General features: G+C 36.3%; 1 protein-coding gene across 1 annotated transcript in view; it reads left to right on the top strand.

Moving 5' to 3' along the window:
• The window catches only part of LOC149199225 (uncharacterized protein At4g15970-like), a 67,613-nt gene extending 51,315 nt beyond the window's left edge, over positions 1-16,298 (top strand). The window contains exons 4-5 of the mRNA XM_089400495.1: positions 13,095-13,484; positions 15,813-16,298. Of these exons, the coding sequence (XP_089256621.1) occupies positions 13,095-13,484; positions 15,813-16,298 (876 nt within the window). The remainder of the gene's footprint in view (positions 1-13,094; positions 13,485-15,812) is intronic.
• Positions 16,299-26,408: the final 10,110 nt, after the last annotated feature.

The following is a 26,408-nucleotide window of genomic DNA, read 5'->3' as shown; positions in this document are numbered from 1 at the left end:
ATAGAATTCTTCTCTTTATTAATCAAAACCCTTAAGGTAGGGAAACACCATACATTCACTCCTTAAGGAAGGAGAACACTCCACAAGACATATGCCTGTTCATACAATATTCCTTGAAACCTCTCAATGTGGAGTCTCTAGCCTCTATATAGGCCTCATACATACAATACCATGGGTCATTACCATGGTTCCCTCAATACCATCCATCTAATACCATGGGCCCATTACATTATTACTAACTACTTGTGGTCCCTTACATGATACAGGTTAACCTCCTTATTTATTACTATGGCTGATCCCGTTATTACATTATTCCCTTGGGTACCTCCTTTTGTTGTTGGGAAAAGTATCTATTCAGAACGCCCCTATCCCACTCTAAGGTGTGACAGTGCCTTAGCAACAAACAAGGAAAACTACTTTCGTATTCTTCTTTATGAAATGTAAACGAAGAGGAAGGATGTAACTAACCTGTGTCTTTCGCTAGTTTGTTGATCCAATCGCTCTCCTCTTTGTTCGCTTCCCGCTGCCTGCTCCCTTACTGGTCCAGCTTCACCAAGTTCCTGCAAGATCACAGAAGAGGAAAACTACACAAAAGACATAGATTTACATTCATAACTAGCTTAGGATCATATTTAAGCTAAACATGCAAATATAACAAAGCATCATTGATACACAGCATGTAGGAGAAACTCAAATAGTTTTATTGATATGATAAGAAAGTCCAAGAGGAGATACAACCAAGTGAGTCCCAATCCAACATCTACCTCCCAGCAAAGGAATCCCTTCCTCACCTCCAACAAAGCATAAATCACCCAATGCACTAATCTCAATCTCAAACCAACAGCAATTCTCTGCAAAGTACAAAATTCCAGCCTCTGGATCTCTGGGATGAGGGATCCATATATATATGTAAGCAGAGAGGATGAGTCAGCTTATGTTTTGACTTGTGGCTTCTCTCTGTCAGTTCTTGCTTCCACTTGGAGGCTGAGAGCCTCTTACTCATCCTTGGTCGAACTCAGTGAGGCAAGTGTCATTGAGGAAGATTCTGGAAGCTTCCATTGTCTATACACCTCGCGGAATGACACTGCCATTTGGCATTTCTCACTCAGCGCACCCTGGTAGTGCATTTAGGTGCGTTGCAACGCACCTAGCTAGTGTACTAGGGTGCTTTGCAACGCAGGCAGCTAGTGGAGCACTTGAATTGATCCTGATTTGACTGATTCTGAGTAGTTTTTGGTGGAGAACTTCAGGGAGAAGCTGTCATTGGTTGACCTTGTTCCTTTAGGGGCAGGAAAAACACTTTTAGGGACTTTGGATCCCTTGGATTATGGACATTTCATGCTTAAAGCTGTAAGGCACAAAAATGTCTATAACACCTTTGTACCCCATATTATCCCCCCTAGGTATATAACAAGTCAGCTCTCAGTACAATCCTCACAGATGCTCATAGGAAATCTTGGCTTCTCTCCAGCCTTCCTATCTTCCCTCCAAGCTCCTATTTCCTTGCGTTGTTCCTTGTAGATGATTAGCCTACTACCAAGTGGAAAAAATAAGCCCTCAAAACTTTGTAATCCTCAAGGATGAATCCTTGACTGCATGCATGAGTTTTCTCCATGAGAAAACACATGCAACTGATAGTACATTATCCTTAAACATTAATCTCAACTGGATCCTTCTTAGAATAGACATGCATTAGTTTCTAATGAGGGAATCTTCAGTTAACTGGAGTAGCAATAATTAAGTGCATTAATGCATCAACTGACTGATAACTCACTATTAGTTCCTCAAACATTTTGGAACTAGTTTAACTGGACTTAACACAATAAACTAAGTTAACTAATTACAACTCGAATATAACTCAATCTTATCTTCTTAATTTAAAGGATAACTCTTGCATGACTTCAAAAAGACTTCTAACTTGAATTTTTCCAACTAATTAATTTAAAATAAATTAATTAATTATTTCTGTGTAGATGTTAAGAATAAATTCGATTTTAATTCACAATTTAATTCAAGGAAAAATTAAATTCGAATATTCTTTGTTGCCATATTTCAACAATAAATGGCTTCAAGGTATCTAGGAATTCGAGTCATGTAAGGTTTGTCCAGTTGATGTTTGGCATCAACAAGAAAATACTAGATCCATTTAGATATCTAGGGCATCCATACAATTCGAGATGCACCAAAGTATCTAGGTCACACAATTCATCCATGCCTCTCTTGAGGTATTCAATAATTTGAGAAAATAGAATGCACTAAGGAATCCAGGAATCTGGTTATCCAAGATGCATTGATCCATGCAACAAATGAAGTAAGATGGATACTACATTAGACAAATGAATCTAAGCTTTGATGAAATTCTGGCCTTTTCTAGCATCCGAGCAGAAGGTGCATCAAAGGAACACAATGAATGAAATCAAATACAGGATTCTTGATTGTCAAACTAGAGGTGGACCCTAGATGACATGACAATGAATTGGTAGTGACATGGCATACAAGTCACAAGTCGATGATGTCGCACTTGGATTGAATGGGAGTGATTTGGCATGACTAGTGGTAGAGAGACATTTGGAAAATGATAGGGTAATTCTTAGTTGGATGACATATATGACATGGAAGCTTAGCTGACATGAACACATTGCATAGGAGCATATGACAAAACTTTAGATGCATCCACATCATTAAAATTTAGAATTTCATGGGGGAGAGGGGTGTGATGACTTCTTTTCCATTAGATTTGAGTAGTTCACAGGATCGTTGGTGATCCTATAAAAGGTGGGGAATTTTAAATGGAAAATATGACAAATTGTGCTCCCCCCCCCCCCCACCACACGCCCCGACATTTTGTTAAAGTTTGGATAGTAAGGGTCGACCCAAAGTGTCATCTCTATTATTGTTTTTAGTGATATCAATTGGTTCATTTTTAGAAGTTAGTGATTGCTTAAAATGGGCTTCTAAGCACCCTTGGGGCTTAAGAACTTAGTCCTATCCGTGGGTCATGAAGTGAATGGTGTCAAAGTACTTAGTGCCATAGTCAAATGAAAATATATCTAAGCATCCGGGGGTCAACCCATTCAATAGAATTGACTAGCGCTAAGAGTTGGATCTCTAGATACATTGGAGAGGAAACATAATAAGAATGTGGTCCCAACACTCAATCTTATGGAATGATGGTGAATTCCCTGGAATTGAAGTTATTTTTAAAAGTAATATGGGTATCTAGATGTCTAGTAATCACCCAAGTGGACCTGAATCCAAAATTATTGAAATGTTTGTAAAGGTGGTCACACTGTGCGCTTTCATGGAGATAAAGTTAAGCTCCCAAGGAGCCAAAGATCAAATTTCCAACATACGACATTGTATTAATACTCTAGGTTTTATGGATGGTCCTTCATGGAATGTCAAACCTGCCATGAATTTTCTAATCTATTTTAGTATAAATAAGCCAAGAAGTTTGTAAATGGTGTGTGGACTCAATCAATTGAGATAGAAGTGGTTTTGTGGTGTATAATTGTTTGTTCTAGTTTTGTGGTTTGAGAAAGTGTGAAGTATGTATGAGGCATGAGGTTTGTGGAGGAAATGTGATCTTGAAAGAGGTCAGAAGTTAAAGTCAAGGAATACATGTGAAGTCGTTCAATCCAAGTGCAATTACATGTTGTGTAATCTAGGATCAACATACAAGGACTTTGGATAATATTTATATTAAGATAAAAAAATAATGAGTGATGTGAAAAATCGCGGATCAACACAAAATGGAGCTAAAGGCATAAAATTTTGGTTTAGTTAAGCAATTCTAGTTGGATCTAATAAAACATTTCAGGGGGTTGGTGCAAAAAAATCAATGTAACAATAGGTTGGTCCCTACAAGATCATTCATAATAGAAGGAGATTAATTATATATATATATAGAGAGAGAGAGAGACAGAGAGAGAGAGAGAGAGAGAGAGAGAGAGAGAGAGAGAGAGAGAGAGAGAGAGAGAGAGAGAGAGAGAGAGAGAGAGAGAGAGAGAGAGAGAGAGAGATGGTATATTTTCATGTTGTTGAGGTGATTCACTCCCTCCCCTTAATATAATGATATTTCCAATGATTACTATCACAAAAAATTACTTCAGTAGTAGCCTAACAATTGGAAATTAGATTAAAATTTATAACATGGTCATCTATGATAGAACGTTCTCTAACAAATCTCCACTATTAACTGGAACGAGTTATGCATTTTGGCAGGTAAGAATGAAGAATTTCCTAACGTCCCTTAGTGCGGATGTCTGGGATACATTATTGAATGGCCATGAAAAACCATATGTGTTGGTCAACAAATAAGATATGATCAAGTTTTTTAGAATTCTAAATCAATGAATGCAATCCTAAATGGATTGCCGGAATCTAAATTTGTTCTATTCATGCATTGCAGCGTGACCAAAAAAACGTGGGACAAGTTGAATAACAACGATGAAGGTGACAAAATGATAATGAAAGGAAAAATCCAAGCTTATAGAATGTAATTTCTATCATTAAATATGAATGGGGATAAGGATATATCAAAATTTTACCTCCATGTGGATAAAATAATGAACACCATGAGGGATCGTGATGAAACTATGAAGGAATCCACAACAACTCAAAAGGTGTCAAGATCTCTTCTTACCAGGTTTAATGTCGGTATCAACCATTGAGGAGATGCAAGATTTCAAAAAATTAATGATGGAGCAACTACATGGAACATTAACTTCCTACGAAATGAGAACCAAAAATGCAAATTCTTCATCAAGGGAATAAACCTTCAAAGATGATAAGAAGACCAAAGAAGATCAAGAACACTTGAGCTACGAGTTTGATCAAGAAGAAGTCAAATTTGTCAGAAGACTCAAGAGAATTTTTGGAAAACAAAAAGGTAATTTTTCTTTCAAATGTTTTAATTATGGAAAACTAGGTCACTATGCATCTAAATACACATAGAAAAAGAAAGGTAATGTACATGATAATAAGGAAAAGGTTAAGTATAAGAGAATTAAGAAGGAGAAGAGCTTCAAGAAGAAAATCTCCTATACCAAGAGGAATTAGCTCCTCAAAAGATGATGATAAACAATATTATAATGAAGGATTTAATGATGTCGCACTCATCACTATAGAATCCCATGATAAAAACCAAGATGAATAGGAAATGGGTGAAGAATATGCGGCAATAGATTTCAAAGGTGAATTAATTAATACCTTGGAATAAATCAATAAACTTAGGAAAAAGAATAATAAGAAAAAATATTCTATTGATTAAGTATGGAAGGGAAGAGAAAAAATATAAATAATCATCACTACTTTTTCTAAAGGAAAAATTAAAGGAAACAAATAATATTATGTTGGTAGTGTAGCATTGTTATTAATGTCAGCTAGTGTTTAGCTCTATTTTCCTTGTAATTATGACTCCAGACCTTATCTCCTTTATGGTTGTAATAATTTCTAAGGCTTACATCTCAATGTTCTGGAGCTGAGATCCAAACTTGGGGAAGAAGGATACAAAGATCAAGTGTTGAGGCATCATCTTTGGGAAGCAATTTTATGTAGTGCGAAGATTATGTGATTTTTGATAGCATGTTCATATTATCCTAGAAGAGATAATTTTTGGGATGCCCATGCTATCCCAATGAAGATTGTTGTAGGTGAATTTTCCGAATTATGCACTCACTCAGGTTATTTCCATGGATATTTCTTATGGTTTTTTTACTTGGTAAATGGTCAAATATTTCAAGGATGTTCACCTTTTAGCTAGAAGATGATTAAAGTGGAAAAATATCTCTCATTCAACGAATATAGTGGCAGATCAAGTTAAGGAGGAAATTTCTATCAACGAGACCAAATCTATAACATTTGAAGAAAGTTTTTTAACTCCACATTACTTTCCATGTAATTACTACTTTAATCACTCCAAAAATTACTTATCAGACAATGTTTTGAAGAGTTTTTGTTGGTTCTTTTGTGTGTGTAATAGATTATATGCATTGCGTGTTAAGTGGAGAAGGTTCGGTATTCATTGCTTGTATCATATAAGTCCTAAACTTTATAAAGTCATTTCAAAGATAAAATAACAGATGTTATTCATATTTTTATGCAGGGATTGGAGATTTGGCTTAATGAAATATTGTGGACATGATCAAAGGTGGATCTTGGTGGCCACCCTCCTGTTCCACTTGGACCCCCACCATTGTTTCTTTCATTTTTTTAGTTTCCTTAATTGTAGCACAAATATTTGGCAGTTTTTCAGGTCATGAACTTTCGGAGCCATTTTGGGGCCCTAAACGACAGTTTTTTAGGAAATGGGAAAACACGAATCTTTTATTGTTTTTGCAGCTGAAGTTTTTAATCCTCGAATAGATATTTGTAACGAGGTATAGTTACAACCCCCGCAAAACATACTATGGACTTAAAGCAATTACAAATCAACACATCTTTGCATATGGGGTTAAAAATACTCCTATTTGAGACTCTCATTACCCTTGTTATTTTATAGAATGGGAGGTTTGGGAAAGTAGTATTTTTAGAGTCTTAGAGAAAGTAATTTCTAACCTATAATGTCAAAATTAAAATAAATACACCATATCCAAATCATATTATTTTTTAACCTAAAATTAAGTGATTGCAACTCTCCCATAATAATGGATTTAGAGAACCTTTGGACACTATCACTTAATATGTTCTGTTTTAAAAAATAATATGATCAAATATAGAGTAGATAATATATATATATATATATATAGTATACAAATTTAATACTTGACTTGAAAATAACATTAAAAAATAAAAATAAAATAAATATTTATTTTTTTACATTAAAAAAGACAAATTAAATTTAAAAAGATAATTAAGTAATATATATATTAAATTTCATTTTCTTAAGTAATCTTCAAATTATTATGCAAACACTTCAAATTATCTATATAATTCCTTTTTTTTTTTCATTCTCTTATAAATAAGATAGGGAATACTTTGTGATTTGTGCTTTTCATATATAATAGTGTTGGGACATTGGGATTTGTATTGACCATTAGCTTCATTCTACACAGTATCAGCTACGTGGAAGTTAAGTTGTATAAAGAGAGTTTTATAGAAGCCTTATAACAGTATGTATGACTAACGATTCAAATGTCACCATCACTCACTTTTAGTTGTATGGGTTCTTAGACTTTTAATTTTTTAAATATTCTTTTGTTATATGGAAAACATCAATGTATTTACGTTTTGAATATGCTTTCTTTATGAGCTATCAAAAATACAATAGACATAATTCCAGCCTAAATTTAATCAAATATTTGACTAAAGAACTTAGTCCTATCCGTGGGTCATGGAGTGAAAAGTGTCAAAGTATTTAGTGTCATAGTCAAATGAAAATATATCTAAGCATCCGGGGGTCAACCCATTCAATAGAATTGACTAGCGCTAAGAGTTGGATATCTAGATACATTGGAGAGGAAACATCATAAGAATGTGGTCCCAACACTTAATCTTATGGAATGATGGTGAATTCCCTGGAATTGAAGTTATTTTTAAAAGTAGTATGGGTATCTAGATTTCTAGTAATTACCCAAGTGGACCTGAATTCAAAATTCATGAAATATTTGTAAAGGTGGTCACACTGTGCGCTTTCATGGATATAAAGTTAAGCTCCCAAGGAGCCAAAGATCAAATCTCCAGCATAAGGCATTGTAGTAATACTCTAGGTTTTATGGATGGTCCTTCATGGAATGTCAACCCTGCCATGAATTTTCTAATCTATTTCAGTATAAATAAGCCAAAAAGTTTGTAACTAGTGTGTGGACTCAATCAATTGAGATAGAAGTGGTTTTGTAGTGTGTAATTGTTTTTTCTTGCTTTGTGGTGTGAGAAAGTGTGAAATATGTATGAGGCATGAAGTTTGCAGAGGAAATGTGATCTTGAAAGAGGTCAGAAGTTAAAGTCAAAAAATACATGTGAAGTCATTCAATCAAAGTGCAATTACATGTTGTGTAATCTAGGATCAACATACAAGGCCTTTGGACAATATTTATATTAAGATAAAAAAATAATGAGTGATGTGCAAAATAGGGGATCAACACAAAATAGAGCTAAAGGCATAAAAATTTGATTCAGTTAAGCAATTCTAGTTGGATCTAATAAAACATTTCAGGCGGTTGGTGCAAAAAAATCAATGTAACAATACGTTGGTCCCTACAAGATCATTCATAATAGAGGGAAGTTACATACATACACACACACACACACACACACATATACATATATATAGCAAGAGAGAGAGAGAGATGGTATATTTTCATGTTGTTGAGGTGATTCACTCCCTCCCCTTAGTATAATGATATTTCCAACGATTACTGTCACAGAAAATTACTTCAGTAGTAGCCTAACAACTAGAAGTTAGATTAAAATTTATAACATGGTCATCTATGATAGAAATTTCTCTAACAAATCTCAACTATTAACCGGAATGAGTTACGCTTTTGGTAGGTAAGGATGAAGAATTTCCTAATGTCCCTTAGTGTGGAAGTCTGGGATACATTATTGAATGGCCATGAAAAACCATATGTGTTGGTTAACAAATAAGATAAGATCAAGTTTTTTTACAATTCTAAAGCAATGAATGCAATCCTAAATGGATTGCCTAAATCTAAATTTGTTCTATTCATGCATTGCAACACAACCAAAAAAACATGGGACAAGTTGAATAACAACTATGAAGGTGACAAAATGGTAATGAAAGGAAAAGTCCAAGCTTATACAATGTAATTTCTATCATTAAATATGAATGGGGATAAGGATGTATCAAAATTTTACCTCCATGTGGATGAAATAATGAACACCATGAGGGATCTTGATGAAACTATGAAGGAATCCACAAAAATTCAAAAGGGTGTTAAGATCTCTTCTTACCAAATTTAATGTCAAAGTATCAACCATTGAGGAGATGCAAGATCTCAAAAAATTAATGATAGAGCAACTACATGGAACATTAACTTCCTATGAAGTGAGAACCACAAAAGAAAATTCTTCATCAAGGGAATAAACCTTCAAAGATGATAAGAAGACCAGAGAAGATCAAGAAGACTTGAGCTATGAGTTTGATCAAGAAGAAGTCAAATTTGTCAGAAGACTCAAGAGAAGCTTCGGAAAACACAAAGGTAATTTCTTCTCAAATGTTTTAATTATGGAAAACTAGGTCACTATGCATCTAAATACACATAGAAAAAGAAAGGTAATGTACATGATAATAAGGAAAAGGTTAAGTATAAGAGAATTAAGAAGGAGAAGAGCTTCAAGAAGAAAATCTCCTATACCAAGAGGAAATTAGCTCCTCAAAAGATGATGATAAACAATATTCTAATGAAGGATTTAATGATGTCATGCTCATCACTATAGAATCCCATGATAAAAACCAAGATGAACATGAGATGGGTGAAGAATATGCGGCAATAGATTTGCAAGGTGAATTAATTAATACCTTGGAATAAATCAATAAACTTAGGAAAGAGAATAATAAGAAAAAATATTCTATTGATTAAGTATGGAAGAGAAGAGAAAAAATATAAATAATCATCACTACCTTTTCTGAAGGAAGAATTAGAGGAAACAAGTAATATTATGTTGGCATTGTAGCATTGTTATTAATGTCAGCTAGTGTTTAGCTCTATTTTCCTTGTAATTATGACTACAAACCTTGTCTCCTTTATGGTTGTGATAATTTCTAAGGCTCACATCTCAATGTTCTGGAGTTGAGATCCAAACTTAGGGAAGAAGGATACAAAAATCAAGTGTTGAGGCATCATCTTTGGGAAGCAATTTTATGCAGTGCGAAGATTATGTGATTTTTGATAGCATGTTCATATTATCCTAGAAAAGATAATTTTTTGGATGCCCATGCTATTCCAATGAAGATTGTTGTAGGTGGATTTTCTAAATTATGCACTCACTTGGATTATTTTCATGGGTATTTCTTATGGTTTTTTTACTTGGTAAATGGTCAAATAGTTCAAGGATGTTCACCTTTTAGCTAGAAGATGATGAAAGTGGAAAAATATCTCTCATTCAATGAATATGGTGGCACATCAAGTTAAAGAAGAAATTTCTATCAACGAGACAAAATATATAGCATTTGAAGAAAGTTTTTTAACTCCCCATTACTTTGCATGTAATTACTACCTTAATCACTCCAAAAATTACTTATCAGACAATGTTTTGAATGGTTGTTGTTGGTTCTTTTGTGTGTGTAACATATTATATGCATTGCGTGTTAAGTGGAGAAGGCTCAATATTCATTGCTTGTATCATATAAGTCCTAAACTTTAGAAAGTCATTTTAGAGATAAAATAACAGATGTTATTCATATTTTTATGCAGGGATTGGAGACTTGGCTTGATGAAATATTGTGGAGTTGATCAGGGTGGATATTGGTGGCCACCCTCCTATTCCACTTGGACCCGCACCATTGTTTCTTTCATTTTTTCAGTTTCCTTAATTGTAGCACAAATTTTTGGCAGTTTTTCGGGTCGTGAACTTCCGGAGCCATTTTGGGGCCCTAAACGACAGTTTTTTAGAAAATGGGAAAACATGAACCTTTTATTGTTTTTGCAGCTAAAATTAGATATTTGTAACAAGGTATAATTACAACCCCCGCAAAACTTACTATGGACTTGAAAACAATTACAAATCAACACATCTTTGCATATGGGGTTAAAAATATTCATATTTGAGACTCTTATTACCCTTGTTATTTTATAGGATGGGAAGTTTGGGGATGTAATATTTTTAGAGTCTTAGAGAAAGTAATTTCTTATAATCTCAAAATTAAAATAAATACACCATATCCAAATCATATTATTTTTTAACCTAAATTTAAGTTATTGCAACTCTCCCATAATAATGGATTTAGAAAACCTTTGGACTAAAAAAACACTATCACTTAATATGTTTTCTTAAAAAAATAATATGATCAAATATAGAGTAGATAATATATATATATATATATATATAGATATATATAAACTTTATATAGTATACCAATTTAGTACTTGAAAATATATATATATATATATATATATAAACTTTATATAGTATACCAATTTAGTACTTGAAAATAACATTAAAGAATAAAAATAAAATAAATTTTTACTTTTTTACATAAAAATTACAAATAAAATTTAAAAAGATAATTAAGTAATATATTAAATTCCATTTTCTTGAGTAATCTTTAAATTATTATGCAAACACTTCAAATTATCTGTATAATTCCATTTTTTTTCATTCTCTTATAAATAAGATATGGAATACTTTGTGATTTGTGCTTTTCATATATAATAGTGTTGGGACATTGGGATTTGTATTGACCATTAGCTTCATTCTACACAGTATCAGCCTACGTGGAAGTTAAGTTGTATAAAGAGAGTTTTATAGAAGCCTTATAACAGTATGTATGACTAACGATTCAAATGTCACCATCACTCACTTTTAGTTGTATGGGTTCTTAGACTTTTTATTTTTAAAATATTCTTTTGTTATATGGAAAACATCAATGTATTTACGTTTTGAAATGCTTTCTTTCTGAGCTATCAAATATACAATAGACATAATTCCAGCCTAAATTTAGTCAAATATTTGACTAAATTATCTGGGGATAACCAAATTATTTGGAAGGGCCATGTTCTTAGTTTTAAAAAAAGGATTACCTGCATTTTATTAGCAGGTTCCAAATGTCTCTATTGGCTTATGTTATTGGGAAGGAGGATGCTCATAGTTTAAAAAAGGATTTTCTATATTTTTTTTGCAGGTTCCAAAAGTAGAGACTTACATACTTATTGAGATCATTCAACTTAATAAAGGCTTGGAATTTCTTGCCATAATGACATGCAAGTATTCATTGTTTAATGGCAAATAGTTATTTAAGCTCACATAGTTGCCTAGCTGCAAAGTAAAATAATGTCTGCATGTATAAGAAGTCAACTGCAAGTTGTTTAAAGCCTCCAACTGGCCATGGCGTGCAATTTAGGCTTGCACGACGTTTGCTCGAATACCAAACTCAGGAAATTTAATATGATCGCTCTGGCAAAATATTCATGCATGCATCCATGTAACGTAAGTTTTATGGAGACTAGTGTTAGACTTATAAAAATATGATCGTAGAAGCTCTTCCCACAGTCAGTCGGGTGTGCAGAAGGTGGAGAATGGAATTTCAGAAATCCATCAGAGACCTAACCCTTGTTCTGTGTTTATCTCTTGTTTTTCTACTTTCGTATGTAGAAGTTAGAAGATCAGGACCCATTTTCAGACCCATTTTCACAGCAGACTTTTGGTCTGCATCAGAGACTAACACTACTTTTGTAAGTTCATATATGAATTTATCATGTTCAGTTTAAAAGTTCTTATATGTTTGCTTAATTCAATTGTAAATGTTAAAGGAGATGAGGGGCATGAATGAAGTTAAACAGTAACTTATGTTTGTTAGATTTATAGATTATTTTGAAATTTCTAGATCTAAATAATTATATGCAATATAACAAGTCTAATGGAAATAAAAACTATATATTTTTAATTTACTTTTAGTAAATTGATTAATTATATGCAATATAACTATTCAAATGGAAATAAAAGCTATATATTTTTAATTTACTAACTACTATATATTTTTGATTTACTTGATTAGGTAGTATTTATGTTTAGTCAAGAAGATATGGTCTCACGTTTTATTTACTTTCAGTTTAGAAAATATCGTCTAAAGTTTCATTTACTTTTAGTCTAGAAAATATGGTCAAAGGTTTAGTGAAGAAGTTTGGTCTCCACGAATTTCTTGATCTATAAATGTAATATATATATATATATATATATATATATATATATATATATATATAAAATTTGATCCCACAAAATTTCCTAATCTGAAAAAAATGGATCCAAAAAATTTAATGATCAGTGTAAAAAAATATATTTATCTTTTCCATATTTTTTGGTCTCACCTTCTTCAATCTATAGGCCAAGTTGAAAGATGAATTTTGCTTCTCCAAAGATTCATTAGTCAGATTTCTGTAATAAGTCACTAGATTGTTTTGCTGGCTTGAGTGCAGAGGCCAGTGGAACGCCCTCTGCTCAGCAGTGATGCAGACGAGCTAGAGATTGCTCTGGCGAAGGCTTCGATGCCCAACAAAACGCTGATCATGACAGCAGCAAACAAAGCATGGATGGAGCCCAACGGCCTCATAGACTTGTTACTGGAGAGCTTTCGCATTGGCGAGGGAACAGAAGGCCTTCTGGACTATCTCCTCATCGTTGCGTTAGATGAGAAGGCCTTCAACCGCTGCAAGGAAATACATCCCCATTGCTATGATTTAAGGACAGAAGGGGTTGATTTTTCAGGCGAGAAATTTTTCATGACTGATGATTACTTGAAGATCACTCGGAGAAAAATAGAATTCTTGAAGGATGTGGTAGAGCACGGATTCAGTTTCGTCTTCACTGTAAGTTCACTTCTCAAGTTTACAACTTTACATTTAGTTGTAGCAGAGGCTGACGATAATTGGGATTAAAATGGATTGACTATGATATTGATTTATCTTTGAAGTGCACAATTTTAGAATATTTCAGAATGGGATTAATAGAAAAAGTCCATTGTTTGACCCTTTTAATAGATTGAAAATTCCAAAATACTCGTAAAATCTACAATAAACATAAAGATACCATTGATTAATAAGAATTTATCCACGTTGTTGATCTTAAACATATTCTATATATTTGATAATAATTGGGTTGAATGAAGTTATAATGGAGTTTAAAGCTGGGAGTATGGTATTGATTGCTGAGAGTTTATGGCATATTCTTGATTAGTAGCGCATTTTATATATTTTATTTGAAAATCCCTGTACGAACCGTGTTTATTATTCAGGTTTCTTATTTTTTTAGTGATTAATCGAAATTTTGATTTTATTGGGCAACATTCATTTTATATATATAGATAGTTTTTATAAGATGTTAACATATTAAATTTCATTATTATTGACATTTTTTTCCCTGAAATTTCAAATTTCATTATAAATTTACTAAATTTACTTGATGAAATTAGTGAAGAGTGAAATGCATAATTATTTACTTCACATTGTTCTTATAATAAAATAATATTATAATTGATGGTTCTTATGCCATTCTACATTTTGGGATAGTGTTACACTCAAGTAACAGTTCACCAACAATGACTTAATAATATTGTAATTGATGGTTCTTATGCCATTCTACATTTTGGGATAGTGTTACTCAAGTAACAATTCACCAACAATGACTTAGAGAGTGTGCCAGTATATGTTATAAGATTCTGGTAAAAGATTAAAACTTAGAACAACTAGACCCATGACTTAGAGGCTGTAAAAATATATATTATGATTGCATTGTAACGGTTAATTCTGGTAAAATGATATAACCTTAAAATATTTTGGTAAAGGATTAAAACTGATGACTTAGAGGCTGTGATAATATATATTATGATTGCATTGTAAGGGTTAATTATGGTAAAAAGGTAAAATCTTAAAATAACTAGAGACTTCACCAAATACTGATAGATGCATGGAAACCATGATCGGGATTGATCTATATTTCAATTGCAGTTTAGATGTGCCAAAATCAGGGAGGAAAATTGCTGCATTTTATTTTCTCTTTGGGCTACTTTCTTTTTAGAATTGACATTAGTGGTTTTGGGTATCTTTCTTGATTATAAATTCAGTGGATCCAATTGGCATGGAGTATTATTTTTGCAATCTTTATTGCAGTTTAGTGGTTTTGGGTATCTTTGTTGATTATAAATTCAGTGGATCCAATTGGCATGGAGTATTACCTTTGCAATCTTTATTGCAGTTTATATGTGCCAAAATAAGGGAGGAAAATTGTTGCATTTTATTTGCTTTTTAGGCTACTTCCTTTTTAGAATTGACATTAGTGGTTTTGGTTATCTTTCTTGATTATAAATTCAGTGGATCCAATTGGCATGGAGTATTACCTTTGCAATCTCTATTGCAGTTTAGTGGTTTTGGGTATCTTTGTTGATTATAAATTCAGTGGATCCAACTGGAATGAAGTGTTACCTTTGCAATCTCTATTGCAGTTTAGATGTGCCAAAATCAGGGAGGAAAATTGCTGCATTTTATTTTATTTTCTCTTTAGGCTACTTCCTTTTTAGAATTGACATTAGTGGTTTTGGGTATTTTTTTTATTATAAATTCAGTGGATCCAATTAGCCTGGAGTATTACCTTTGCAATCTCTATAAGCTCTGGTAGGAAAGTTTGCAATCTCTATAAGCTCTTGTAGGAAAGTTGGGCACAAGTGATTATTATGGTTTAGAAATAATAAGCACATAGGTAAACTATTTGAGATTATGTCTATTGCAATTTCTGATAGGAATGCACTGAATCTCCCATCAACATAGAAATGAATACATTTCAAACTGATATCTATTACAGATTCAGTTAACAGTGCACTGAATATAAAATTGATATAAAAATGGACATAAAGATGCCCATTTTTTCTTGACATGATATTGTTACATAAGGATTCTCAAGTTTTTTTTTATCAGTGGCAATGGTTTCTAATTGCTGAATTTATCTTAATTGCAGATTCAGAAAATATCCTAAAATCTAATGGTTGCTGAAAGCCTCAAATAACTGACCTCTCTTGACAATCGGATTCTAGATATTTCTAAAATCTGTAATCATATTGGACTAATATAACTAGTATATTAGGTTTAGTTACATTTTTTTCTTTAAATTACCTATAAGTTACATTTTCAAATAATGTTGCGCAGGATGCAGATGTGCTATGGCTCCGAAATCCATTCAGAAGGTTTTCAAGTGAGGCAGATTTCCAAATCTCTTGTGATACATGCGACTATGGTCCTACAGATATCAAAAACTTACCAAATACAGGTTTTACATTTGTTCGTTCCAATCAGCGAACAATCAAGGTGTACAATTTATGGTACAATTCCACACAGCGCTACCCTGGGAAACATGATCAAGATGTGTTCAACGAGATGAAGTTCTTGAAAGAGTTTACTGAGATCGGGCTTAATCTATTGTTTCTTGATGCAGCGTACTTTAGTGGGTTCTGTGACACAAGAGCCACGTTAGAATACGTGTGCACTATGCATGCTAATTGTTGTAAAGGTGTAAAGGCCAAGACTCACGACCTGAGAGCAACTCTTGAAGAGTGGATGTTGTTTAGGTTAGATGTTGTAAGAAGAAGTGAAATGCACTGGAGGTCTCGAGATGAATGCAGAGCGTCATTATAAGGGAATATAGGGAAAAATCATGTTATGTTATTCATATAAAAAAATAGTTTTATTCATAGCTAGCAAATTCGCCCGTATAGGCTCAAAAAAATTCCAAAATTCGCCAATTCGATTCGAACAGCGAATAGTTCGATGCAATTCGATTTGTTCGTTGGTGGGAATGACTTTTGATTCAGGTATAGACATTTCTTCATACCTTGTTCTTGTGTTTGTCCACAAAATTGAGTTATAAATTTATTGTTGAACATTGGTTATAGCTATGTATTTAGTTGAAGTTATAGGCCAATTGTGAGGGAGGGAATGTTTTATAAATATAACAAAAAGATTTTGATTTTTTTTCTTGATTTGGTATATTTATTGACTTTTCTTACCTACTATCTGGTTAAGTTGCTTACCTTGTTACCAGTTATGTTTCTGGTATGAGTCTAGATCTTGTGTTGGTGGAGTGTGCCATCTGAGGAAAAAATTGGGCTTGAATTGTTCTATGGCCAACCCAATGAGCCCTGCTTATGGTTGTTTGCTTTGATTTTCTGAACAGAAAATGAAACCGATAAATATACTTGCAACTCTTCTATTTTCTGATTAGAAGATGAAATTGATAAATATACTTGTCTTGTTTGATCAGGATTTGTGGGCATATAATGTTAAAGTTTTAACATATAGATAATGATAAGGATGGGTATTTAGAAAAATTACATAGAAAAGGAAGAAAAATAGAAACAATTGTGAAATTGGAAAATTTATATTTTTCAAATTCGCTCTTGCTTTGGAAGGTAGGAAATTAGAAAAAATTAGAAAAATAAAGAATGGTTAAAAATAGATTATTACTATTTTTTAAATATATTTCTAATTTTATAAATGCTACATATTAAATATCTTTTTATTTATTAGATAATAGGTAGAGGGTTGTTAAATATATTTCTAATTTTATAAATGCTGCATATTAAATATCTTTTTATTTATTAGATAATAGGTAGAGGGTTGTTAGAATCTTTAGATTTTAGATTAAACTTCTCTAGCAAAGTGTAGGTGTGTTTTTTCTAAAGGTGAATTGCATCTCTAAAGTTGTTATATTATAGAGTTATTAGAAATTATTCACAACTTAAAATAAATTAGAAAGGAAATGATTTAATATTTCATTGTTAGAAAAAATAAAGTGATGGGGACCCAGCCCACGTGGCCTTCTCCTCCGCTCCTTACGTGGACCTTGTGTGATTGTATTGCAATGGGATATTTTGTGATTGTGTAATTAATGGTTAGTTGATATTTAATCAACCCGCATGTACCTCTCCGCCTCTCCACGCTCCACCTGTCCGCCTTGGGATTTGACAAAACCCTAATCTCACTTGCCTTTACTCCGGATTGTTCGCGGTCATTCGGTCATTTTCACTGTTTGTTGGGCTCTGTGGTTATGCTGTTGTTCGGCTCTGTGCATGAGCTTGGTTTTCTCTGCAACACTCCGCCCTCTGTGGCTCTGTTATGGTGTTCGGTTCTGCTTATGGGTTCTGTTCAACACTTCGGCTCCGTCTCGGTGGGGAACTCACAGTTGCAGCTTCGTCTCTGGCTCCAAACCATCGCCCAACTCCGTCGATTCAGGTAAGAAATTGTTGCATGCTATATATTTATGTTTCCAACTTGAACGCTCGCCTAACCCTTCACAGCTCCTCTGTGGTTAGGTTGTCACTGAGCACTCAGCGGTTTATGGACCTGGTTACAACTGGTAAGGTCCTATTTCTTTCTTCTGTTCTGTCTATTCGGCTCTCGTGGCTTATTCACCTTTGCATAAGCTTGTTTATGTCCGCGACCTAACACTGTTTGTCACGGTGGTTGCAGGTAACCGGCTCCGTGGCCTTGCAGGGGATTCGACCGCTTATCTTTTCGGGTAGCTCTGTTTCTATTTCACCTTTCTCTGTGTCTTTTGGTCTGCACGAGATTTGTTTGCCATGGGTGTCTGTATTCTGTTAATGAGTCAAGTATTTAAGGGGCTCGACCCACTCTGTAATCTTCAGAGGGTTTCTGTGGTATTTGTAGATAACTGTTTCAGTCCTTTGCTCTTCGTCTATAGTTCTTTCCACAGTCGTGCTTGGTTAGCCTTGTGAGCTCTCGCTCCCTCGGCCGTTGGCAATGTTATGTCTGGATAAAACTTTTGTTTACACAGCAAATGTAATTAATTCCTTTTTTGGGTTTCGGCGTGGTTGCTTACCTGTGGTTTGAGGTCGTGGCTCCTTCTGGCTCGACTGCTCGACTCCTTTTGTTCTTCGCTTGACTTCGCTTCGGCTGGTTATGGGACGTTTGTATTTGGAGTTACCCTGTCACTGTTTGACCTGCAAATTATTATAATGAACAGAACTGTATGTATGCATGCATTGGCCTCTCGACTTAATGAAATTTGGTTACAAAGTTACTTTGCAATGGATGGATATAAACAGTAATTGGAAATAGAATGTTTTGTGCGTGGATGCTGTGTGGAATGCTGTCACGGTTCACATTCAGAATAGATGCGTTGACAAGAATTTCTGTAGATGCAAAATACGTTTTGAGGACATAGAATCACAATCTGTAAATTGGTTAGGATGCACTGAATAATATATATGAAGGAAAAATAATATTCTGTTGTTTTTCTCTTATTTCAATATCGTACTCCAGAACCTTTTACATGTATTTTCCCTCTCTTCTTATACCATAACTCAGTGGTTAGGTAACTGTTAGTTAGTTCCAGATTACAGTTACCTGGCAGTTACTCCAGTTACATGGTTTGGCTATTTTTTGTTTACCTGTGCTTGCTGTCTCGCAATAGTTTGATGCCTACAGTAATTTATGGTCTTTTGCCTAATTAGTCTAATAATCTTAATTCAAAATCTATACTACAAGCCCTTAACATTTATAGTTAGGACCGGTTATTACAATTGTAACAGGAACAAGTTAACAAGTCATTTAAGCTAATCACTAAATGCTGTAGTCTAATCCTTAAAGAGCAAAAATGATAATAATGAAAAAACTAAGACAGTCTTGCTGTCCTTCTGTAGAATTAATCACTTTCCCCAATCTTCTTCGGAAACCTGTTCTGCCACTTCTCGGTCTGCGCCCTGTCGACCAGATGCTCCTGCATCAGGCTGCCGGGGTAAAAGAGAGTTCTCATGGCTCCGTTCCATGAGTTCTTCCACCGAGTAACCTGCTTTTCGGATCTACATCTCGTCAAGCCAAGAACTGTCCTCCATTGGACGGTCCTTCCATTTAACGAGATAACGCAGATATTCCTTTCTGCGTGTCTTTTTGGCCACCTGCGTGCTGATGATTCCTTCTATCTCATGAGTCTTGACCGATGGTAACTGTTTCTTCCAAAGATTGTCCTCGAACTGGGTATCCTGTTGTGGCTGTACCACTCGTCCTTCCTCTACTTGGGCATGGTATGGAAACAGGTCTGCCACATTGAATATGGGTGATATGCCTATATCAGGTGGCAGCTGAATTTCATATGCATTTGCTGAGAATTTTCGCATAATTTTACATGGGCCGATTTTTTTAAACTTCAGTTTGTTGTACGTGCCTTTAGGAAACCGTTCCCGGCGCAAATGTGCAAGGACTTCGTCCCCAATTTCAAAGTTTACCTCTCGCCGCCTTATGTCTGCATGTTGTTTATATTTCTACGTGTTGTCCTGTAGTCTTGTCTTGACCTTTTCATGCAGCTCACTCATTGCTTCTGCAAAATCTTCCCCGTCTGCACTCCTTCTTTCTAGCTGTCCCAAATCTCGTAACTCATGTATTCCTCGCGGATGCATACCATACAAGATTTGAAATGGGCTAAGACCGGTACTCCTGTTTGGCGAATCGTTATAAGCGAATTCTGCCTGGGCAAGAGCTCGGTCCCACAAACGTGAGTTTTCTCCCATCAAGCTGCGTAGTAAGTTGCCCAAACTCCTGTTTACCACCTCTGTCTGTCCATCAGTCTGCGTGTGATACGCAGAGCTGAAGTTTAATTGTGTGCCCAGCTTTTTCCACAGGGTGCGCCAAAAATGTCCTGTAAATTTCACATCCCTGTCTGAAACAATAGTTTTTGGTAAGCCATGTAGTCGAACTACTTCTGTAAAAAAAAGATGTGCCACGTTCGTGGCGTCGCTTGTCTTCCGGCAAGGAATGAAATGAGCCATCTTTGAAAACCTGTCCACCACTACCATCACCGAATCATATCCCCTCTGTGTTCTAGGCAATCCTAGGACAAAATCAATGCTGACTGAGTCCCACGGTCTGCTTGGAACAGGTAGAGGTGTATACAGCCCCGTGTTCTGGCTGTGTCCCTTTGCTAGTTGGCAGATTTTACACCTGGTTATATATCGCTGTACGTCTCGATTCATCCTTGGCCAGTAATAAAAATGCGCGAGCTGCTCCACTGTCTTATTGACGCCAAAATGTCCCGCTAGTCCGCCACTGTGTTTCTCTCTCACCAGATTTTCCCTCATCGAACAATCTGGAACACACAGCTGTCCCCCTCGAAACAACAATCCCTCCTGTAGATTGTAATCTAGCCATGGGCTTGTATTTCTCAATACGGGATTCTGGCATGCTTCAAAAGCTTCCTTGAAATCCGTGTCCATCTGGTATAAATCTTTCAAGTATTCAAATCCCATCACCTGTATGCCACTTTCCTGTAAGAGCAGGGCTCTTCTACTCAAAGCATCCGCCACTTTGTTGGCCTGCCCACTTATGTGTTTCAACACAAAGGTGAAACTCTGTAGGTACTCCACCCACTTGGCATGTTTATGGTTCAGTTTGTGCTGCTGAGTTATATACTGCAAAGCAGAATTATCAGAGAACAAAACGAACTCATTTCCTAGCAAGTAGTGCCTCCAATGTTTCAAGGCTTGAACCACTGCATAAAATTCCTTATCATATGACGAATACTTCTGCCGACTCTCATTCAGCTTCTCACTAAAGAATGCCACTGGTCTGTCCTCTTGACTGAGTACAGCGCCAATAGCTGTCCCGCTGGCATCACACCGAACCTGAAAAGGTTTGCTGAAATCGGGCAGTCTCAAGATTGGCCTTTCCGTTATCTTACGCTTCAGGAGTTGGAAACTGTTTTCTGCCGCCTTAGTCCAGCAAAAAGGTTGACTGGCCTTCTTGATGGTCTCCAACATGGGTGCGCAGATCTCACTAAAATTCCTGATAAACTTCCGGTAAAAACTTGCTAAACCGTGAAAACTACGTACCTCGAACAAACTCTTGGGTGACGGCCAACTCATGATCGCTTCAATCTTTTCTGGATCCATCTTCAACTCATTCTCTGCTACCACGAATCCCAGATAAATCAACTCCTTCTGCAAGAAAGTGCATTTCTTTAAATTTACCAGCAGTTTGTTCTGCTGTAGCTTTTCGAACACCCTTCGGATATGCTGAAGGTGTTCTCTTCTCGTCCTGCTGAAAATCAAAATATCATCCAGATAGACTATTACAAATTTGCCTATAAACTCTTTTAACATCTCGTTCATCAATCTCATAAAAGTGCTTGGAGCATTACTCAATCCAAATGGCATGACCAGCCATTCGTACAGCCCTTCGTTGGTCTTGAAGGCTGTCTTCCACTCATCTCCCTCTCTTATCCTGATCTGATGGTACCCACTTTTCAGATCGATCTTAGTAAAATATGCTGCTCCACTAAGACAGTCCATCATATCATCCATTCTAGGCAAGGGAAACCTGTATCGAATGGTGATCTTGTTTATGGCCCGCGAATCTGTGCACATTCGCCATTCTCCCCCCTTCTTGGGCGCAAGGACTGTAGGTACCGCACAGGGGCTCAAACTCTCTCTGATCAGTCCCTTGTCTAACAATTCCTGCACTTGCTTGCGTACCTCTTCATTGTCCTTGGGGCTCATTCTGTATGCTGCTTTATTCGGTAAACTTGATCCGGGTATAAAGTCAATATGGTGGCTGATGCTCCTCTTGGGAGGTAACTTATCAGGTAACTCCTCAGCCGCAATTTCATTGAATTCTTCTAACAGCTCCTGGATCTCCTTAGGCAATTCTGTCCTTTCCACGCTCAATAATACTGGCTTCATTCTCCTTACCACTGCAAAATTAATCTCATTTTTTCCAATCTGTTTTATATACTGCTTTCCTCCAAGTAATAATGCTTTTGTCCCACTGGATTCAGCTGTATCTTCCTCCTTGATGGGTACAAGAGTATGTTTGACCCCATCCTTCGTAAATTTATAACAATTTGTTTTGCCATCGTGTGTCACCTTCCTGTCATACTGCCATGGCCTTCCGAGCAGTATGTGACACACATCCATTGGCATGACATCACAGACCACTGTGTCGTGATACTTGCCAATGCGGAACTCCACTTCACATTGTTCATCGACCAACAACTGGTGTCCTTTCTGCAGCCACCACACCTTATAAGGTGTGGGGTGCTTCATCCGCTTCAACCCCAGCTTTTCTACCATTTCCGTGGCTACCAAGTTGTCAGTGCTTCCGCTGTCTATAATTACCTTACAGCACTTTCCATGCGACTTACAAACTGTCTGGAATAGTTCCTTCCTCTGGGTTGTCTCAGCCACTTCCTTGGTTGGCTTTATCAACACTTTATTCAAAATTAAAGCTTCCCCCGTTTCTGCCATGTCTTCCACTTCCCGGGGTTGTGCTTCAGCTTCCTCAGGCTGTGCCATCAGCGTTCCCTTCTGACCAGCTTGTTCAGCTTCTGGACATTCAAAGGCTCTGTGCCCCCACTTGTGGCACCTGTAGCACTGGACATTCGCCCCTCTTCCGCGGCCATTTCCTCTTCCTCTCTGGTATGACCGACCTCCTCTGGTGCTATCTCCTTTCTCAGTCGTCCCTGAAGCTTTTGAACTGCTGCTTTCTTCGCTGTTTGCAGCACCCTTACCTCTTCCGTAGGACTGTCCTCGTCCTCTGCTACTTCCTCTCCCTCTTCTGTTGTTCTGTTTTCTGTTAATCTTTTCCTCCGCCTTAACAGCGCTCTGAAAGGCTTCTTCAATATTCCGGGGAGAAAGAATACTAATTTCATCGAGTATCTCCATCCTTAATCCATTTACGTACCTTGTTGTTTTTTCTGGGTTATCATCAGTGTAGCCAGCACGTAAATTTACTCTGTAAAATTCTTCTGTATACTCTCTAACTGTCATTCCTTTCTGTCTTAGACTCTGAACTCGCCGATATAATTCCACCTGGTAATCTTTCGGCAGAAATCTGCCCTTCAACTTCGCTATCATCCGAGACCATAGTCGTATCGGCGTCTTGTTCATCTTCTTTCTGTCTGCTTGGACACTGTCCCACCATAATAGTGCGTGTCCCTTCAACTTAGTGGCAGCGAACTTAACCCTCTTATCCTCACTGACTTCTTCATTTTCAAAATATTTGTCCAGTTCGCTTATCCAGTCCAACAGGACTTCTGCAGACAGACTGCCATCATAATTTGAGATTTCTGTCTTTGGTTTGCTGCTGGCCATCAAAACCTGTCGCAGCAACCTCAATTCTGGAGCTTCCTCATCAGACCCCTCTGCAGCTGTCATCACCTCTTCTTCACTGGTGTCTCCCAGTTCTGGGTCTCTTCGTCTACCCGCTTCTACTGCTTCCAAGCGAGCTGTAAGAACTCTAATTTTTTCTCGTAATCCTTCATCTGCTCCTCTTCGTGCACCTCTTCCACGTCCTCGTCTTGGCACTTGTCCTTCTGCCATCTTCTCTTACTAAAGAAAACTGCTCTGATACCAATTGATGGGGACCCAGCCCACGTGGCCTTCTCCTCCGCTCCTTACGTGGACCTTGTGTGATTGTATTGCAATGGGATATTTTGTGATTGTGTAATTAATGGTTAGTTGATATTTAATCAACCCGCATGTACCTCTCCGCCTCTCCACGCTCCACCTGTCCGCCTTGGGATTTGACAAAACCCTAATCTCACTTGCCTTTACTCCGGATTGTTCGCGGTCATTCGGTCATTTTCACTGTTTGTTGGGCTCTGTGGTTATGCTGTTGTTCGGCTCTGTGCATGAGCTTGGTTTTCTCTGCAACACTCCGCCCTCTGTGGCTCTGTTATGGTGTTCGGTTCTGCTTATGGGTTCTGTTCAACACTTCGGCTCCGTCTCGGTGGGGAACTCACAGTTGCAGCTTCGTCTCTGGCTCCAAACCATCGCCCAACTCCGTCGATTCAGGTAAGAAATTGTTGCATGCTATATATTTATGTTTCCAACTTGAACGCTCGCCTAACCCTTCACAGCTCCTCTGTGGTTAGGTTGTCACTGAGCACTCAGCGGTTTATGGACCTGGTTACAACTGGTAAGGTCCTATTTCTTTCTTCTGTTCTGTCTATTCGGCTCTCGTGGCTTATTCACCTTTGCATAAGCTTGTTTATGTCCGCGACCTAACACTGTTTGTCACGGTGGTTGCAGGTAACCGGCTCCGTGGCCTTGCAGGGGATTCGACCGCTTATCTTTTCGGGTAGCTCTGTTTCTATTTCACCTTTCTCTGTGTCTTTTGGTTTGCACGAGATTTGTTTGCCATGGGTGTCTGTATTCTGTTAATGAGTCAAGTATTTAAGGGGCTCGACCCACTCTGTAATCTTCAGAGGGTTTCTGTGGTATTTGTAGATAACTGTTTCAGTCCTTTGCTCTTCGTCTATAGTTCTTTCCACAGTCGTGCTTGGTTAGCCTTGTGAGCTCTCGCTCCCTCGGCCGTTGGCAATGTTATGTCTGGATAAAACTTTTGTTTACACAGCAAATGTAATTAATTCCTTTTTTGGGTTTCGGCGTGGTTGCTTACCTGTGGTTTGAGGTCGTGGCTCCTTCTGGCTCGACTGCTCGACTCCTTTTGTTCTTCGCTTGACTTCGCTTCGGCTGGTTATGGGACGTTTGTATTTGGAGTTACCCTGTCACTGTTTGACCTGCAAATTATTATAATGAACAGAACTGTATGTATGCATGCATTGGCCTCTCGACTTAATGAAATTTGGTTACAAAGTTACTTTGCAATGGATGGATATAAACAGTAATTGGAAATAGAATGTTTTGTGCGTGGATGCTGTGTGGAATGCTGTCACGGTTCACATTCAGAATAGATGCGTTGACAAGAATTTCTGTAGATGCAAAATACGTTTTGAGGACATAGAATCACAATTTGTAAATTGGTTAGGATGCACTGAATAATATATATGAAGGAAAAATAATATTCTATTGTTTTTCTCTTATTTCAATATCGTACTCCAGAACCTTTTACATGTATTTTCCCTCTCTTCTTATACCATAACTCAGTGGTTAGGTAACTGTTAGTTAGTTCCAGATTACAGTTACCTGGCAGTTACTCCAGTTACATGGTTTGGCTATTTTTTGTTTACCTGTGCTTGCTGTCTCGCAATAGTTTGATGCCTACAGTAATTTATGGTCTTTTGCCTAATTAGTCTAATAATCTTAATTCAAAATCTATACTACAAGCCCTTAACATTTATAGTTAGGACCGGTTATTACAATTGTAACAGGAACAAGTTAACAAGTCATTTAAGCTAATCACTAAATGCTGTAGTCTAATCCTTAAAGAGCAAAAATGATAATAATGAAAAAACTAAGACAGTCTTGCTGTCCTTCTGTAGAATTAATCACTTTCCCCAATCTTCTTCGGAAACCTGTTCTGCCACTTCTCGGTCTGCGCCCTGTCGACCAGATGCTCCTGCATCATAAAGTATATATATTCAAGTCTTTAGGATGTATACTATAATTTTTCCCAATTAAAAAATTGGCATTCGAACTTTTATCATATCAATTCGAATTCGAACTTGGTAACTATGGTTTTATTGCCATATAAAGTTGTCAAAAGTTCTAGATATTTGTAAAATGTTTGTGATCATTTTTTTGAGTTCAACATTAAATCATTCATAACTCAAGTTACACCCATACTTAAAATTATACCAATATTTAAAACTCAGTTTGGTGTGAAGTCTCTTTGACCCATATTACAATAATCCCAACATGTTCCTTGAACCTAAGTAGATGGGATACTTTATCACTATAAATCAAACATGTCTCTTGAACCCAAATAGATAGGAGAAAAAATGATGCTCCCAACCATTTAAATTATTAAAAACAATCTAGATATGTCATGCAC

This window comes from Pinus tabuliformis, chromosome 2_1, assembly GCF_031772625.1.
Source record: "Pinus tabuliformis cultivar Carrire ecotype Pingquan chromosome 2_1, CPIR1, whole genome shotgun sequence".
Taxonomy (NCBI): Eukaryota; Viridiplantae; Streptophyta; class Pinopsida; order Pinales; family Pinaceae; genus Pinus; species Pinus tabuliformis.
This window is presented reverse-complemented; position numbering and strand designations above follow the sequence as displayed.